The sequence below is a fragment of the Temnothorax nylanderi genome, unplaced genomic scaffold (genome assembly GCF_030848795.1).
Source record: "Temnothorax nylanderi isolate EJ_2023f unplaced genomic scaffold, tnyl_v1.0 TNYL_tig0851_pilon, whole genome shotgun sequence".
Taxonomy (NCBI): domain Eukaryota; kingdom Metazoa; phylum Arthropoda; class Insecta; order Hymenoptera; family Formicidae; genus Temnothorax; species Temnothorax nylanderi.
The window spans coordinates 42531-60523 of record NW_027249913.1 but is presented as its reverse complement, the minus strand read 5'-3'; the positions used below and the strand labels follow the sequence as shown (position 1 = coordinate 60523).

Genomic DNA, 17993 nt, shown 5'->3' with positions numbered 1-17993 from the left:
AAAATATAAAATTTATTTAAATTTTTATGCGAAACATTATTAAAAAATAATTGTGTTACCTATTCCATAAAACAATTTAGACACGTAATACAGAGGTTAACCAAATCGTAAACTCCCCAACGGCACGTCATATTGTCAACGCGGGCAACCACGGGGAACACGCGTGACGGCGTTCCGGTGCCATAGGATCAGCGCGGACCCTCGAGCAAACCTAACCAAACCGCGTTTCTCGCGGGGGAGCGATAAATAGCGACAGGGGTGTTTAGAAAAGCTCGCGGTGGAGCGCGACCATTTACCGACTCGACGGCGTCCTCGCGCCGATTCCTCGACGCGCGACGACGACGACGACGACGGCCACGACCACCACCACGACGACGACGACGACGACGATGACCACCACCGACACCACCACCACTACAACGGCGGCGACAATGACGCCGAGACGATGCGGCGAACCCTGGACGATGCGGTCGCACGCGCGACTGTCACTGACACAACGACCAACAACGACGATCTACCGCGCGCGCGGCATGTCAACTCTCGCGCGGAAATCGCGGGATCTCAGAGCCGTGCCGTGCCTCGCCGACGTGCCGTGAGCGCGAGCGATCTCGAAAACAACGGTCCGCCATCTTTTCGGTCGGCCAAAACACCGTTTTGCGACGATACGTGCGTACCATTTCCCTCCTATACAAACTGACGCACGTGCAAGGAAGACAGATCACGCTCGAGGGAAACCTAACCTGAAATCGCCGTGAGCTGAAGTCGTGCGCCCGGCGCGCCACAGTGACTGACCAGCCCCGGGTGCTACTGACTGATTAGCCCCAAACACATGTTTCAGGTTTGATCGCCCACGAAATATTAGACATCAACGATAATGAAAAAACTACACTGGTTTCGTGTTCAGCATGCATTACTCTTTATAATCACGTACCTCGAGATTTGGAGAGCAAATATTATTGCAGATATTACAAAATTTCCACGCGCAGAAAATGTAACTTTCACCTTCCGAAAACACGTTTGCCCTCGTAAAATCATAACACGGCAGGTAACCTGCCGAAACTCCGTTGGTCACATGGGTACCATAAGCAGCGTTTACAATGTTAATAGCGAGTTCGCACAATATACAGGTTCCGAGATATTTCATTTGACGCTTCAACCCCGTTGACCTTTTAGCCCCGGTCTCCCCTACTATTCAAGACTCCATGCAATTCAGTACCGCGTTATTCAAGAAGTCACCTGTTTATATGTATATACAGGGTGTAACAAAAGGTTGTCCGCTACTTTAAGGATAAATAGTAAGGGAGACCGGGGCATTTTTTCAAAGCAATTTTTAACAATTAATTAAAATTTTCAAGCAAATTCATGGTACACATTTAAAGAGTGTTCCTTCAGGTACAAAATTGCTTAAGGAAGTTTTACTGTACGTCGCTTAGTTTTGCCCCCTGCAGGAAAGAAAAGTGACGCGAAGACAAATTTTCAAATTGAAAATGCCGGGGCAGCTCGACACTTTGCCTGATCGACACAATTTGATCTGGAACTTATTTTTTATTGTCTGAAACTGAAAATACATTGTTTATCGTGTATTTAGAAAGTACAAAATTCGGAATTAAGTAAAATAATCATTGGAAATAATGAGAAACAAAAATTGTTGAACTTTCAATTATTTTCATCTAAACTCATGTCTGAAAAACAATTTATGCAAGTAAATTCGCAATCGACGTGCGCACACATTTGTCATGAGCCATATGGCTGTATGACAAGCATTGTTTGTTATTGGGAGCCGATGAAACGGCGTGGTGTCGACTTTGCCCAAACCTCGTTTTTTACTTTTGTCACTCCAAAAACATAAAAATTTTGAAATATGCAAAAAACTATTATCGGATTCGTATGGGATCTGACATTCGTCGCCATGACATCTGGTGGTCGAAAGTGAACCCACTGAGGGGTATACAGATCTCGTGGCATGTATAGGCTTGACGTGCGAAACTGGAGCCCATGGACGCCATATTGGTTAAGTCCCGCCTCCATCTCAGATCCCAATCCTCCTCCTCCTCAACCCTTTTTGCCCTTGACAGGGCGTGGTGGCGCTTCATGGTGACGCTACAGTGATCACACTTTTAACTTGTCTCTCCAAGCCCCCCGATCCAGCGCCAAGTGAGTCGCCCCGTGAATAGAACTCCCCACCAGGGCCGCAGCTGGTCTATCCATCTGTTGGTGATCTTCCTCTTGGTCTCGTTCCATTAACTTTTCCCTCCACCACAAGCTTCTCCATTGTGTCCTCCTCGTCTGGCGATGTGTCCAAAGTAGCGGAGGTAAGCTGATTAATTCGCTTGAGAAGTCTTGTTCTGATGCCCAGTTCTTCTAGCACCGATATATTGGTCCGGTGTACAGTCCAAGGGATCCGGAGGATACACCGGAACACCCACATCTCAAACCCCTCTATCCTCCTCCTGTCCGCCTGCTTGATGGTCCATGTCTCGGCTGCATAGGTTGCGATGGGAAAGATGAGGGAGTGCACTAGTTGCAGTTTGGTATTCTTTGTGATGGTTCTATCTTTCCATATTTTACTCAGTTTTATGGTGGCTGCCCTGGCCATGGCCGTTCTCCTCCTGATCTCCTCTGAGCATCCTCCTTTGTTAGTTATCATGGAGCTCAAATAGACCATTTTCTCAACGACTTCAAATCCAGCCACTTCCTTCACATTGGGCTGGTTATTCATCTGTCTGTCGATGATCATGATCTTCGTCTTATCTCGGTTAATTTCTAGGCCATACTCCCTGCTGATCAACGCGAGTCTTTCCATGATAGCTTCCATCTCTTGCGCGGTCGTAGCCAGAATCGTCGTGTCGTCGGCATACCTCAGGTTGCTGACTCTCCTCCCCCGACGGAAACTCCTCCTTTCCAATCCTCAAGCACCTGCCGCATTATGTACTCTGTGTAAATGTTGAAGAGTATGGGTGATAGAATACAGCCCTGCCTTGTGCCCGCCTTTGTTTGGAAGTTGCTGGATGTCGTTCGGTTGACCCGAACAGCCGCTGTGTGTTCTCATAGAGGCTCCGCACAAGTGCCACCAGGTGCCGCGGTACTCCCATTTCCATCAGAATGGTCCAGAGGGGTGTCCATTTCACTGAGTCAAACGCCTTGGTGTAGTCGACAAAGCATATAAAGACCCTGACGTTGAATTCCCTGGCCTTTTCTACTATTTGGCGAACATTCAGAATTTGCTCCCTCGTGCCCTTCCCCGGAATGAAACCACACTGTTCTTCGGCAATTTCCAGATCCCAATAGAGCATCAAATTTCACATCAAAATCACTTACATATAGGTTTGCAAGAGTAAAGCTCGATGAAAGAGTAGAAATTTTCGAGAGATCAGAAAAATTACTTTTCAAAAACGTTTATGTCGCGCTAAAAATTACACCATAACTCAGAATGTCACCAAATTCCGTTGATAATACTGGCACATATACAGGGTGTTCTAAAAAGGGGGGCCAAAATTTAGGGAGATATTCCTCACACCTAAAGGATGAAAAAATGTTATATGAACATGGGTGCGGAAACGCTTTATTCAGGAGTTGTGTTGACAGGCGAATGGTGGACATTTTCAACATTTGTTGTAACCGTACTCAAGGTCACTTTAAAAACAAATGTAAATAAACCTACTGATTAAACGATTGTCGTCCACAATGATTAATCTTAAATTGTTTCTTGTGTAAGTAATTGTGTAAGTCAACAGTATTTCAACACAACTCCTGAATAAGCGTTTCCGCACCCATGTTCATATAACATTTTTTCATCCTTTAGGTGTGAGGAATATCTCCCTAAATTTTGGCCCCCCTTTTTTAGAAACACCCTGTATAAAGACGCATTTACAGTAGGAAAGGCAAGTTTCTACAATAGATTTAAATTGGCAAAAAACCTAGTGTCAAGTTTGCCCCGGTCTCCCTTACACATTAAAATTAAATTAAAATAATGAAAAAGTTCCTATCAACATAGATCCGCAAATGATCTCCTATCGAGTTATGGGCATTACAACTTTTGAGCTTAAATTCGGTTATTTAACGAACATAATACGTTTTAAGTTGTCAAATACGTACAAAACTACGTCCATATTAAACTACGGATTGAGATTGAGATAGGAAATTTAATCAATCAGAATAAGAAAACTGATATCAAGTTTAGTGAACTTTGCTTTGATTGGTCAAATTTCAATTCAATCTTAATCCCAATCCGTAGTCTGATACGAGCTTTAAGAGATTCTCTAATCTTACCTGGAATTTTGAGTAAAATTTTTAGAAAATCCGGGAATTTTTTTACAAATTTGAGCTCCGATAAGAAAAGATTCATAACATTATGTGACGAAATCGGGATAAAATTGGAAATGCTGCAATATGTCTCAATATTTGCAGCAACACTAATAGAAATTAGACCTTTGTGCAAATATTAATAAATATTTGCATAATTTATTTCTAAATAGTATTTCAGCAAGACAACAGCGATATGAGGAACTATCTTAGCGGAATATTTGCAAAATTAAATTGGAAAGAAATTGCGAAATAATTGAGAAATATATTTAAGTCTTATCATGTGTCATTCGTAGCATATTCTGTGCTTGCTGGGTCACCGATAGATGGCATACTTTCTCGTACGTAAAATTTAATGAACGATGGTATATATGTAACTGTTATATATATCAATGTTTGCTGAAGTGTGCTGGAGTGATTTGCTTCTAAATGTCGAAATAATTGTGCAAAATTGAATCTAAATTGAATTTCTTAATTTTTGTGCAAATATTATTCAGAAATTTTATGCCGGCAAAAACGCTGAGCTATGAGAAATCATCTTAGCACAATAATTGTGAAATTCCTCTTAATTGAATGATGCAATTATTGTACAATATTTGCACAATTTTCCTATATCGGGGAGTAAACCCTATTGAAGTTTCCACATTAGTTTTTGTACGAACTATTTTAAATGAATTGCTGTTTAATTAATTTGCAATACGTGTTCAATACATAAACAATGTGTGTGTGTGTGTGTGTGTGTGTGTGTGTGTGTATGTGGATACATACATATACATACATATGTAGATATGTATATATTTTATATAATTTTTAAAATAAATATACTATTATTTTTAAAATATTTATATATTTTATTCTGTTTTCATCCTTTTAATATAAATTACAATTCGGGATGTTCCCTTTTATCACGTCCATAGGACGTCCATCGGATATCCCGTGGACACGTTTAGGGATTAAAGCATATCCACCAATTTCATAAACAGATATACCGTGGACGTCCATAGAATGTCTGAAGGATGTAAAACGAATGGCCTATGGATATCGTCAATATCCTTAAAGGGCGTCTTATGAATGTCCTTCGGATCATTCCTTCCTTATCTTATCCTCCGTCCTTATCTTTATATATTTCATTTTATCATAATATATTTGACGTAAAACGTGAAATAGTTTGTAAAGCATTCTCTTTTCAATGATCATAATATTTGTAATAAATAGCATAATAAGAATATTTACAGGCAACTTTAGTTTAACATTTTTTCACTATACATGCATTGTTTTTGAAATATTAAAAATAAAAATTTAAAATAAATCACTCGTCTATAGGTATATATATGTATATATCTTCCTTGAAAATTATTTAACTAAATTTTGAATTAAAAGGTTTTAATTAATGATTATTATATTTTATATGTATTTCATTAAGCAAAAATGTTTCATTGTTACGCAATACTATCGTACTCACATAAATTGCAGATCTACCTGCTGGAGAATCAATCGAGGAAATCGCCGAATCTGTAGATGAGTTACGGGAGAAGCTTGCCAATATGAAAAAACTTATGAAAGAGCGAAGAGGCACAACGCTGGGAGAGATCAGTGCCCGAAAAAGGAAAGAAACTTCTAACATGATAGATGACAATCTCCTGTCCTGGATGTTCGGATTGGCTCTTATGGGGATTCTACTTGTTAGCTTCTACGCCTTCTATAATCTTTATTACGCGGTGCTGAAGAGATTCCCATCCCATCATACGGAATTATAAGAAAGTGCGCGAGAACAAAAAGGAGCGGGGCACAAAATTTTCGCAAAGCTTAAATTATATTACAAATCGGCCTTGTTTAATTTCCCTATCAGATAATATCCCAACAAGGGTAATCCCAATGCGTCAGATGTTCTTTTTACTATAAACTCTTTGACTGCCATGTGTTCGATTTTTCTCAATAAAAATGGTATAGAAAAGTATAATATCCAAGTAATTAATAATTTTAAAAAAATTATAGCAAATTAACCCTTAACGTATATACGTGGGTCTACGGCGTCCGAGCCATAGTGATATCTGCTCGTAACTGTAAACTTGCAAGCCTGTTAGAAGATATTAAATAAACGATGTTTATCAAAATGACTATAAAATCATCAACTACAATGTAGACAGATATTTCATGAATTTTTTTAAATTTTTAAAATACTTTAAGGTAGGGAAAAATAGCGTTGAATGTGACAGATCTATACGTATGCACTTAGAAGGTACTGAAAAAACGTATACACTTTAAGGGTTAAATTTGAGAAAAGAAAATAGACGACAATGCCATACTCTTATTTATATTTCAATATATAATTTCACATTTAATTAATACAATTATAATCTAAAATCACGATTACGAAGATATTGTAAAATTTTGTTAAGGTAGTTCGTCCGTGATAATATTGTCAAAAAGTTAATAATAGACAAATGACATATAGTATTTGGCTGAGATCGTCCGCGTTATGCATGTGTGTGTAGAATCTCATATATGTACAGATATATAGATACTAATGTGCTATTAGATCTTCAAAGGTTAGTTGTCATATGTGTCCACCGCTATCAGAAATTGTGTATCGATTGCTTCGAAACAAGATGGTTAGAGTCCCTCTAATCAGAGTCTGGCCAACTTGCAATTCTGGCAAAATTCTGCGAGAGAGAAGAATATAAGAGAGAAAGAGAAAGCGATATACATTCACTATACATTTATCGCTTTCTTTTTCTCTCTTATATCTCTTTCTCTTTCTGTTTCTCTTGCTTTTACCAAGAAATGGCGAACCAATCAAAAGTTGCTACTGTATGGCCAGACTCTGATTAGAGGGACTCTAAAGACGGTCAAAGGTCTTATATTTTTGTAAGAATATTCTTGCAAGTCTCTTTTATCATCTTCTTGTTTTTCATTAAAATCGTAGTTTGATCTCTACAATCAGAAACGTGATATTGGAAGCCGTTTTCATCATATGATATATGTAAAAGTGTGCAAGTAGAAACTTGCACATTGCTTCCTCATAGAGGAAGCTTTATGAGCGAAATAAAATGTTGCTTAAGCAACGTGCAAATTTATAATTTGCATACTTAAAAATTGTGAGGAAATAATGTTCAAATTTATAATTTGCACACTTAAAAACTATGAGGAAGCAATGTTCAAGTTTCTACTTGCACACTTAAAAACTATGAGGAAGCAATGTGCAAGTTTCTACTTGTACACTTTTTTTATTCTGATAAACTTTATTACAACTAATATCTGTTACACTATTACAAAAATCAATTAAATAATTAATATTTTTAATAAAATAATCTCTATTATTTGCGGATATTTTTTTCTAATTCTGTATCGCGTTGCATTTTGGCACTCAAGTCAGGTAGTACAATCCTTTTATTTACTCTCATTTTGATAAAAATTTATACATTGTTTTTGATTTTAGAAGCCTTATAAAGTTTGGTCTAATCAATCAAATTTTAAAAAATTATATATGAAATAGGGGTAGAAAAAACTGAAGAATATAACAGAATTAAAAAAAGTTGCCAATAATTAATACTAAATTGTTCAAAAACATCGATTTTTAAAAAGTCAAGTGGTTGAAACTTGAGATACAGTCTTTAAGGGTTAAAGTTTTATAATATTGGCAATTTTTTTAATTCTATTATATTCTTCAGTCTTTTCTACCCCTATTTCATATATAACTCTTTAAGATTTGGTTGATTAGTTCTTGAGCTATAACCGTTTGAAATTACGAAGAATCCGTACATAGGAAGCAAAATGTGCAAGTTTCAAAAGTGTGCAAGTTTGCACACTTTTTTATTATATTAACAATTTTTTAATAATTCTATTATATTGTTCTTTAAGATTTGGTTGATTAGTTCTTGAAATACAGACGTTTGAAATTTTGGGGAATCCGTACAAATATAAGAGCCTTATAAAGCTGGGTCTAATCAACCAAATCTTAAAAACTTAATATGAAATAGGGGTAGAAAAGACTGAAGAATATAATAGAATTAAAAATAGACCGATATCTCAAATATTAAGAAAGTTACAGCATAAAACACATTTTTCTGAAAAATGAAAACCCCCCTAAAATCCATACCGTTTGACGGATTTTAAGAAAATTAGAGGAGAACATACTTTCTATGATACTCTATTTGTGTGCAAAATTTCAGCCCGGTATTTAAAAAATTGTAGAAGTAGATGCGTGTACAGATCCGTACACATACACACACAGACTTCCGGACATTTTTTTTAATGCGATTTTTCGACGTTTTAAGACATTCCGAACACATTGGCATCAAAAACTAAAAAACATTTTTTTCCTCAGCCTTTTCTACCTCTATTTCATATATAATTCTTTAACATTTGGTTGAGTAGACTTAGCTTTATACGCGATCAAAGGTCCATATGCGAGGTTTACGAAAACAAAGCTTCCTCTATGAGAAAGCAAAAAGTGCTAATTTTGACTTTCATTTCAATTTCGGTACAGTCAATCTTTTTCTAATTGCACATGTGTGTAGAGCGTGTTTAGATTAATATGCTGTCCAAATTTTACAAGATTCCTAAGAAAATGAGTTTACGAACGTACCTACTACCTTAAATATAATTTTTAGCGATGAGGTCCAAAGAATTGTTCCTTTTTTGCATTTAATTAATCTAATTAATTGATTGATCTAGCATTCGAGCTTGTTACCAAGTAAAAAGTTCTTTTATATAAAAATATACATATTTATTATATATAAAATATGTTCATATATGTTTTCTTTTTCTTATCTACCCTAGTGATACATATATATATACTAGCTGGTTACCCGGGCTTCGCCCGGGAGTCGTTTTTCTTCAAACGACTTCATTTGTGTTTCAATATCCGGTAATTCTTCAGTTTAGCTACCTCAGCACAGAAATCGATGAAATTAGGCTTATTCGACGCGTTTTTGCACAAAACGAAAGAATCTGGCAGAAAAAAGTGTCGCTCTGCCCCGCGAAGCGAGATATTAATCGTTAAAGTTGACATGAATCAGGTTATGATTCCTGTCATACCGACGAGATGTAGCGACTACGGACATGCCCCGCGGCCACATGCGTATACAAAAGTGCGCCAATTTTAAATATGATCCCTGCTAAAAAATATCGCGGGAGAATACGTATGACAACATATATGTGATCCTGCATGTAATCTCATATGAATGCTCTGATGAATTCGTGCACAGTTTCGTGTATGCGATCTCACATGACATTTCGTACCAAAATCTCATTTTAACTCCACATGATATCTTTTACGAGACCTCATATATATATGACCCTCATATGAGATCTCATATGTGATCTCATTAACTATTTTATATTAAAAAAAATTTATTTTAATTACAATTAATAAAAACATTGCCAAGTGTAATTATATTAAATTAGAGAATACTTAAATTTTAAAAAAGTTAATATTTTATTCAAGGTAAAACAGAAATTACAATTTATATTTAAATTCTTATGTAATACATTTTACATATTTGCGCGCGTATGTATATATGTATATCTCTCTCTGTATATTCCCGTATACAATTACAATCTACAAGTTCATCACAGTGTTTTCGTCACAAAACGATAGTGACGCGCCTATATTTTTTTCTTAATTCTAGTTAATTTCTTAATCCTAATAAATCTCTAAATTATTAACTTTACAATAGAATTCAAATCATCGGAGTACCCTGATGTTTAATATAAAAAAAATAGTCATGGTCATGTCCAGATTCCAATAAAAAATAAAAAAATGTAAATCTTACAAAACACTCTACTTGAAATATCGCCTACTCAATTATTAACTTTTAATACTAGAATATATTTGGATATGAATAATTATATATCTTTGGTGATGAATTGTACTACTGACGCGCATTTAAATATATTAATAAGTTGGAATGAATACATAATATTAAATATTTTTAACTTTTTCATAGTTCAGTTTGCGTAGATCTCGAATTTTGTAACCGATGTGCTTGTTCATATTTTGTAGAATTTTCTTCTTTTTGGAAGCATTTCCATACATCTCATTGAGATAGTCTTTGAATATTCCTATATAAAAGAAAAACAGTGTTAATAACGTCAATAAGTAGTATATATTTTACAACATGATACATCCAGTAATTACTCTAAAAACTATTAAAAGAAAAAAAATAAATTAATTTAAAATAAATTAATTTATCTTTTTTTTAAATATGATTTAATATTAAAAAATGAATTATTTAAAATAAATTAAAAATAAATAATATAAAAAATATTTTTTAATATTTATTTGACTAGAAATATGTATTTAATCTGGTCTTTAAATGGTCAATAATTAGTTTCTTGTTTCAATTATAAACAATTATAGCATACGTACGACGTAAAAGTTTATATTTCGTCGGCGTGAAACGTTTTCTAGGAGATCTATTTTCTATCGCAGTAGTTATCCTTGATTTTTTGAAGCACCGATTTACTAAATTTTCTTTCGTCCAGAAAATTTCCAATAATTCTCTCAGGAATTTCCAATGACCACGATGCCTCATGTATTCCCAGAATGCTAATTGAATTGTTCGTCCATAGCCGATATATATCTGAAAATTTAATACAATAATTCATAAAAAAAATTTTTTGTACTGAGTTTTTAAAGACCAGATTAAATACATATTTCTCAAGTCAAGTAAATATCAAAAAATATTTTCTATATTATTTATTTTTAAATTAATTTATTTTTTTCTTTTAATACTTTAAGGATAATTACTCAATGTACAATACTGTAAAATATATACTACTTATTGACGTTAATACTTATATGAAAAAAGTTGAAATAACTATACCTCATCGCCTTCGATGTCATATAATTCTCTTCCCTCATTATCTACTGATTCTCTTGTTTCGGGTTGAAGTCTATTGTTATACACATCCGCATTTCTTCATCAGAGTCACTTGGTTCATCTAAAGAAATAATATTACTAAATAGATAGTTTTCAGATAAAGCAATAAAATGAAAATGAACTAAGTGTTGTAAATTGTCAAGAATGAAAAAAAATTCAACGTTAAATAATAATAATGAGAAAATATGAGAAAAATGTTTTGCAACAATTATACTTTAAAACCAACAAACACTACTTACATTTACTTATATTTTGTTATATCATTTTAAATTTACGTGTTATTAAAGCGCGCATTTAATACTAATAAAAACATATAAATTAGTATTTAAAATTAAAAATTAATTTTAGAATATAAATTATACCTCTATTTTTTAGGCGATACAGTGTTTTTCTTCTTATGCTGGTTGTGCGCTTTGGAGTGTTACCATTAACATTCTCTGTCCTCTCTGTACAGAAATATTATTTTAGTTTTTTATTACAATTACGAATCAATATATTTGCTATTGACATAATTACTTGGTCTATTTGGTGATGCTCTTAATGATGACTGATTTTGGTTGCCGCGAGTTTCATTTCTGTCTTCAGGCGGTTGAAGATCTTCTGGTGTGCCTGCTAATTGAGATGACTGCCGAGTGCAACCACTCTCTGTACAAAAATATTATTTTAGTTTTTTATTACAATTACGAATCAATATATTTGCTATTGACATAATTACTTGGTCTATTTGGTGATGCTCTTAATGACCGATTTTGGTTGCCGCGAGTTTCATTTCTGTCTTCAGGCGGTTGAAGTTCTTCTGGTGTGCCTGTTAATTGAGATGATTGCCGAGTGCAAGCTACCTCATTTTTGTCAGGATCTTCCTGTTTGCTGCCAGGAGATGAATATATTTTTCTCGATTGCCGCAACTTTTCTTTTGTAATCTGTAAAAAATTTTTACAAAATATGTATAATTATTATACAAAATACAAAGTATAATAATGATGGTAATGAAGCTTGATCAAATTACTGGTGACATGTCTACTTCTGAATCGGTGTCCGACGTACTATGCGTACTGTACGATGTATTGGGCTCGGATGAGGATAGATTGGAGAGATCCGTATCTTTGTTATTGTTATTTTTTGTACATAAGTATTTTCTGTTTTTGAGAAACTTCTTCAATTCATTTTGCCCATTTTTCATTTTTCCCAATTTTTGCAGAGTTTTCTTCGTGATCTGTAATATATTACGTATGAGAATGCAAAATATGTAATATTTTTAATACCTCAAATTTGTACTATAAACTTTTACCTTGGTTTTTCGTTTTGGTGTTCCATCCCTTTCTATTTGCTTCATTTGCAACTGTTGCAATGCATCACTGCGACGCTTTTTTGAAAATTTGAAGCGTCTTTCTTTATTTAATAAATCTTCTTTACCTTGAAAAAGTTTATGTTTACTACTAATTATTCCAAATATATTGTTATTAATTTCCTTAATTTGTTAAAATATATCAAAAATATCTTTTTTAAATGTTCAAATTTTACGTTGTATAATTACTTAACATATTCTATTAATAATAAATAAATGCGAATACTTACTTCCAACACATAAGACTTCACCTGGTGACAAGAAGGAATTATGTTCATCGTCATTATTGTGCCGCTTTATGTAATAGGGTTGGTTGGTACAGTTTTCATGATCAAAATCTTTAATGTCACTAATAGGCACAATTAATACCTTTCTCCTTTCATCGGAATAAAAACGTACCGCAGCATGGAGTGTTTCCATTGTATTTGAAGACATAATCTGTTAATGAAAAATGTTAGCTTTTTTAAAAAAATTTCTATAGCACACAATATGCAAAAACCCTATAGGTTAGGTTATATACTTACGGATTTAATGTATTTTCTGAATTTTCGTTCCGAACTATCGGCGCGCGATCGGCGCGAAGTTGTCGCCACGGGCGGTGCACTCGCGCCAAAATTCGAGGTCGCCGGGTGTCCCGGGAAACTCGGGACACACACACGCACAGGAGGGGGCGGAGGGGACGCGCGAATCACGACGCGGCCTATCTCTTCGCCGGCTTCCCTCGCGAGGACGATTCTCCGCTCCTCGTGGAATATCTGTCGCGCCGCGAGCCCGCGGACCGTCGTTCGAAATTGAGGATCGCGGGGGGCAGCGGGCGGGCGTCGGCGACGACAACGACGACGACGTTGGTGCGCGCCAACGGCGTGACGGGCGGCCCCGGGTACACTCCCGACACGGCCGACGATGACCCAAATGAGACACTACACACTCGCGGAGACGACGGCGATGACCGTGGAGACGTCGCGCGTTGCGTGCGCCGCCGTTCACCACCGTTCACTTACGCAATTAAGGCCAGAACACGCAAGAGTGTGAAGACTGATGCGCGTGACTGCGCGAGAGTACGCCCGCACTGAGCAACCGGCACTGAGCAACCGGCACTGACCAGCACCAGCCGGGATGCGCCGCCGGCAAGGCTGGGCAGCCGCAAGGGCATAGCCACGCACACGCACAGGAGGGGACGGAGGGGACGCGCGAATCACGACGCGGCCTATCTCTTCGCCGGCTTCCCTCGCGAGGACGATTCTCCGCTCCTTGTGGAATATCTGTCGCGCCGCGAGCCCGCGGACCGTCGTTCGAAATTGAGGATCGCGGGGGGCAGCGGGCGGGCGTCGGCGACGACAACGACGACGACGTTGGTGCGCGCCAACGGCGTGACGGGCGGCCCCGGGTACACTCCCGACACGGCCGACGATGACCCAAATGAGACACTACACACTCGCGGAGACGACGGCGATGACCGTGGAGACGTCGCGCGCTGCGTGCGCCGCCGTTCACCACCGTTCGCTTACGCAATTAAGGCCAGAACACGCAAGAGTGTGAGAACTGATGCGCGTGACTGCGCGAGAATACGCCCGCACTGAGCAACCGGCACTGACCCGGTGATGTGATACCGGCCCGGTTTTTGGCGCATGCGCCCCCCTCCACTACGCACACAGAGTGACGCTCGGTCTATCGGTGTGTCGGCAGCGCTCGGCAGTGCCGAGCGAGAGGGAGAATATTACTCCCTCCTTGTCGCTCTCACTTAGCTCGCGCGCTCGACTGTCTACAATGCGACCGTTGGGCGCAAAAGTCTCGGGTCTTGGCGCGAAAGTGACGGGTTCGTCGAAGGAGGTTAGAGACCAACAATACCTACACAAGGTAAGTTAATAAGTATAACACTTATTTATATATTTGTGCAAGCTGCATGATGGATTCTGTTAGTCAAGGAGCTATTAAGAAACGTAGAAGTAGAGAATTTCAAAATGCCTGGCTAGATGAAGATATCTTTAAAGGATGGTTAGCTCCTCATCCTGCAGAAAATAAAGCATTTTGTATTGCATGCAATAAAACTATCAGATGTTGCAGAACAAATTTAGTTGAACATTCACAAACGGTCAGACATATCGATAACATAAAATCTTGTAATTATAAGACTGCTGATAATATTGATACCGAAAATAGTTTGTCACATAAAGATAACGTTAAACGCACAGAAATTAAATTATCAACTTTTTTTGCCGAGCATAATATAGCCTTTCAACTCGCGGATCATTTATCACCTTTGATAAAAGATACTTGTAAAGATCCCAAAGTTGTGCAAGATTTTTCACTAGGTCGAAATAAGTGCGCAAGTATTGTTAAAAATGTCACTGCAAAACGGGAAATTGAGACAATAGTAAAATATTTAAAAACTTGTAAATTTTCTATTCTAATAGATGAGAGTACGGATATCTCAGATACTAAATTAATGTGCCTTCTTGTTAGATATGTATCACCTTCGAATAAAAAAATTACAACTCAATTATTAGAATTATTATCTTTAGATGCAAGAGATTGTTCCGCGAATAAAATTTTTGAAATATTTAAAAAATGCTTAGAAGAAAAACATATTCCTATAAAAAATATTGTTGGAATGGCATCCGATAATGCGTCAGTTATGATTGGACGTAAAAATTCTTTTATGAGTCGTCTTAAAGTAGAAGTTCCAAATTTAGTAACACTGAATTGTATTTGCCATTCATCCGCGATTGTAGCCAGTAAAGCTTGCAAAAAGTTACCTTCTTCTTGCGAAGATTTGATTAGAGGAGTTGCCACTTACATTTCGGGCAGTGCGAAGAGATGTGCAATATTGGGTGAATTCCAAGATTTTTTTGAAATTGAACGAAAAAAAATATTAAAATTGTCAGAAACTAGATGGCTTTGTTTACAAAAGTGCGTTGTTAGACTCTTAGAAAATTGGGAAGTCTTGAAAAATTATTTTTTGTTAGCAACAGTAGAAGATAAATTAAAATCCGCGGAAAATATATTACAATATTTAAATGATAATTCCATTAAAGCATATTTGTTGTTTCTCAAATACGCATTAAATTATTTTAATAATTTTAACGCACTATTTCAATCGCGTAACATTTTAATCCATAAATTATACGAAAGCAGTCAACAAGTAATTCGTCAATTAGCCGACAATTTTTTAAAGTACGATAATGTCGAAAATATTTCAATTTCAGAGTTAGATAATAATGTACAACATATAGATAACATACGTATAGGACCGGAATGTGACAGTTTTTTAGAAACATTATCTTTGGAATGCGCGCAAGAAATTAAATTGAAATGTTTGGACTTCTATGTTACGGCAGTTCGAGAAATGCTAAAGCGTCTACCTTATAACGATGAATTTTTTAAACAGTTAAGTTTTCTAGATCCTAAAATTGCTCTTTATAAAGAAGGTAGAAATAAAATTAAATATCTAACTCATATTGCTAAGCAAGTAGAACATGTTAACATATCAGATTTAGCTTTCGAGTGGGACATATTACCATCAAGTTTTGACGAACAACAAAAAATACAGTTAGCTTCTTTACAAATAGATGAAATGTGGAATAATATATTACAATGTAAAAATTTTGACGGGAAAAAGTTGTTTCCAAATTTAGAATTATTAATTGAAGTAGTCCTTTGTTATCCTCATTCCAATGCCGAGGCTGAAAGAATATTTTCTATCGTTACAGATGTAAAAAGTAAGAAAAGAAATCGATTGTGTAATAATACTCTTTCTTCAATTTGTGTAATTCGATCAAGTTTTCAAGCTAATAACTTTAATTGTATTAACTTTCAACCTGACGCGAGGCATTTTGAACTGCATAATGCGCAAAATTTATATAACAATCAATGCACATCTGATAATGCTTAATATTTTTTGTATTATTTTGCATAATACTTTTGAATTTTTACATCTAGCCCATCTAGCCTATATTTTCTTTCTGCATGCTGCACATTATTATTAATTTTTATTTTATTTTTCAGCGTTTAATTACTATATACATATTAAATGTTTATTTTGTTTTTCAGAGTTTATTTTTCATATATTATCTATATATTTTTAATAAAATATGTGATAAAAATGTGATATAAAATAGTAATAAGTATGTGATTAAAAGCCAAAGATGCAATATTGTGTTTTGTAAATTATTCTTTATTTCTGTTATTAAACATGTTTTAAAAATTTATTGTAACATGTTGATTACAAATAATTTTTATTTTATTACTAAATGTGCTATTTCTCTGTATTAATTTGCAAATTTTTCTACTTATATTAATTTATGACAATATTTATAAAATATGTTTATTTTGTACTTTAAAAATGTATTTTTTTTTTAATGAAAACTGGTAAGGTTTTTGGCAGTTTTCCTTACCCTTGCAACGAATGTTGGTTTTCTTTAATAATTCTGCCAAATAAAATATCCTATTTTGAGTCATTATTTGTTTTCTTTAAATTATTTCAGCTCCCTTTCCCTTCCTTCAGCGTATCTTTAAGTCTATTATTATTCAATATACATTATAATTTATAATAAAATATAAGTTGCAAATATATTAAACTTTTTGCTTTCGTGAAAAAAATTTGTTTTCAGGTATCTTTGGCAAAGTGTTTAGAATGTTCTAATCTAAAACGTCGAAAAATCACTTATGTACAAAATGTTCGTGTGTATGTATGTGTGTGTGTGTGTGTGTGTGTGTGTGTGTGTGTGTGTGTGTGTGTGTGTGACGCTTTTGTTGTCCGTTTAGGCTCTAACTTTCGTAATTTTTTAGATATCGGGATGCATTTTTTTTAATCGATAGAGTATCATGTAAGGAAGGTTGGGATTGAATTTGGCGATGATTGGTAAAACTTTTCTTTTCTAATAAAATTTAGAATTTTTGTTGAAATGTTTGTGGTTGCTCTAACTTCCGCAAATTTTAAGATATTGGGCTGTTTCTAATTTTATTATATTCTTCAGTCTTTTCTACCTCTATTTTATATACAATTTAAGATTTATATCAATTAGAAACAAAGCCATGCGATCCAAGCCTAGGTTTTTTTGGCAGCCTTATATTAGTTTGTGTATACATATATACTATATACTATATATATATACACATAAATTTTCCAAACTACTGCGCGCCGATTAAATTTTTGGACTTAAAACACAGTAATTGTTAGAATTAAAAACCCTTCCCTCCCCGGAATTAAATCGACTCGATTTAATTAATCGGCGCGCAGTAGTTTGGAAAATTTATATGTGTATATATATAGTCTATATGTATTCACAAACTAATATAAGGCTGCCAAAAAGACCTAGGCTTGGATCGCATGGCTTTATTTCTAATTGATATTATCGTTAAGATCCTATTTTTCTTATTATAATTTAAGATTTAGTTGATTAGATTCAGTTTTATACGCGATCAAAAAGGTCCATATGCAAAAGTCCATATATGGACCA

The 17993-nt window shown here is 35.4% G+C and overlaps 1 protein-coding gene and 1 long non-coding RNA gene across 3 annotated transcripts; one reads left to right on the top strand and one right to left on the bottom strand.

Annotated features, from left to right (window-relative positions):
• Positions 1-9718: 9718 nt before the first annotated feature.
• LOC139785636 (uncharacterized) lies at positions 9719-13988 on the bottom strand. 2 transcript variants are annotated; one of them, XR_011722016.1, is made up of 10 exons: positions 13059-13988; positions 12765-12972; positions 12478-12602; positions 12196-12402; positions 11905-12109; positions 11706-11834; positions 11552-11635; positions 11133-11250; positions 10676-10889; positions 9719-10368 (listed from the first exon to the last, which is right to left on the bottom strand). XR_011722016.1 is itself a non-coding variant. In XM_071724813.1 (9 exons), exons 2-8 carry the CDS (start codon positions 12967-12969, stop codon positions 11174-11176), a joined length of 1032 nt encoding a protein of 343 aa, XP_071580914.1. In that variant the 5' UTR covers positions 12970-12972; positions 13059-13988; the 3' UTR covers positions 9719-10368; positions 11133-11173. The 2 variants fall into 2 exon arrangements, 1 of the variants encoding a protein (XP_071580914.1); XM_071724813.1 differs by lacking the exon at positions 10676-10889.
• A 190-nt stretch (positions 13989-14178) lies between these two features.
• Positions 14179-16991, top strand: LOC139785639 (uncharacterized). The gene is made up of 2 exons (XR_011722022.1): positions 14179-14391; positions 16585-16991. It is a non-coding gene; the product is annotated as an uncharacterized lncRNA (long non-coding RNA).
• The last annotated feature ends 1002 nt before the right edge of the window (positions 16992-17993 follow it).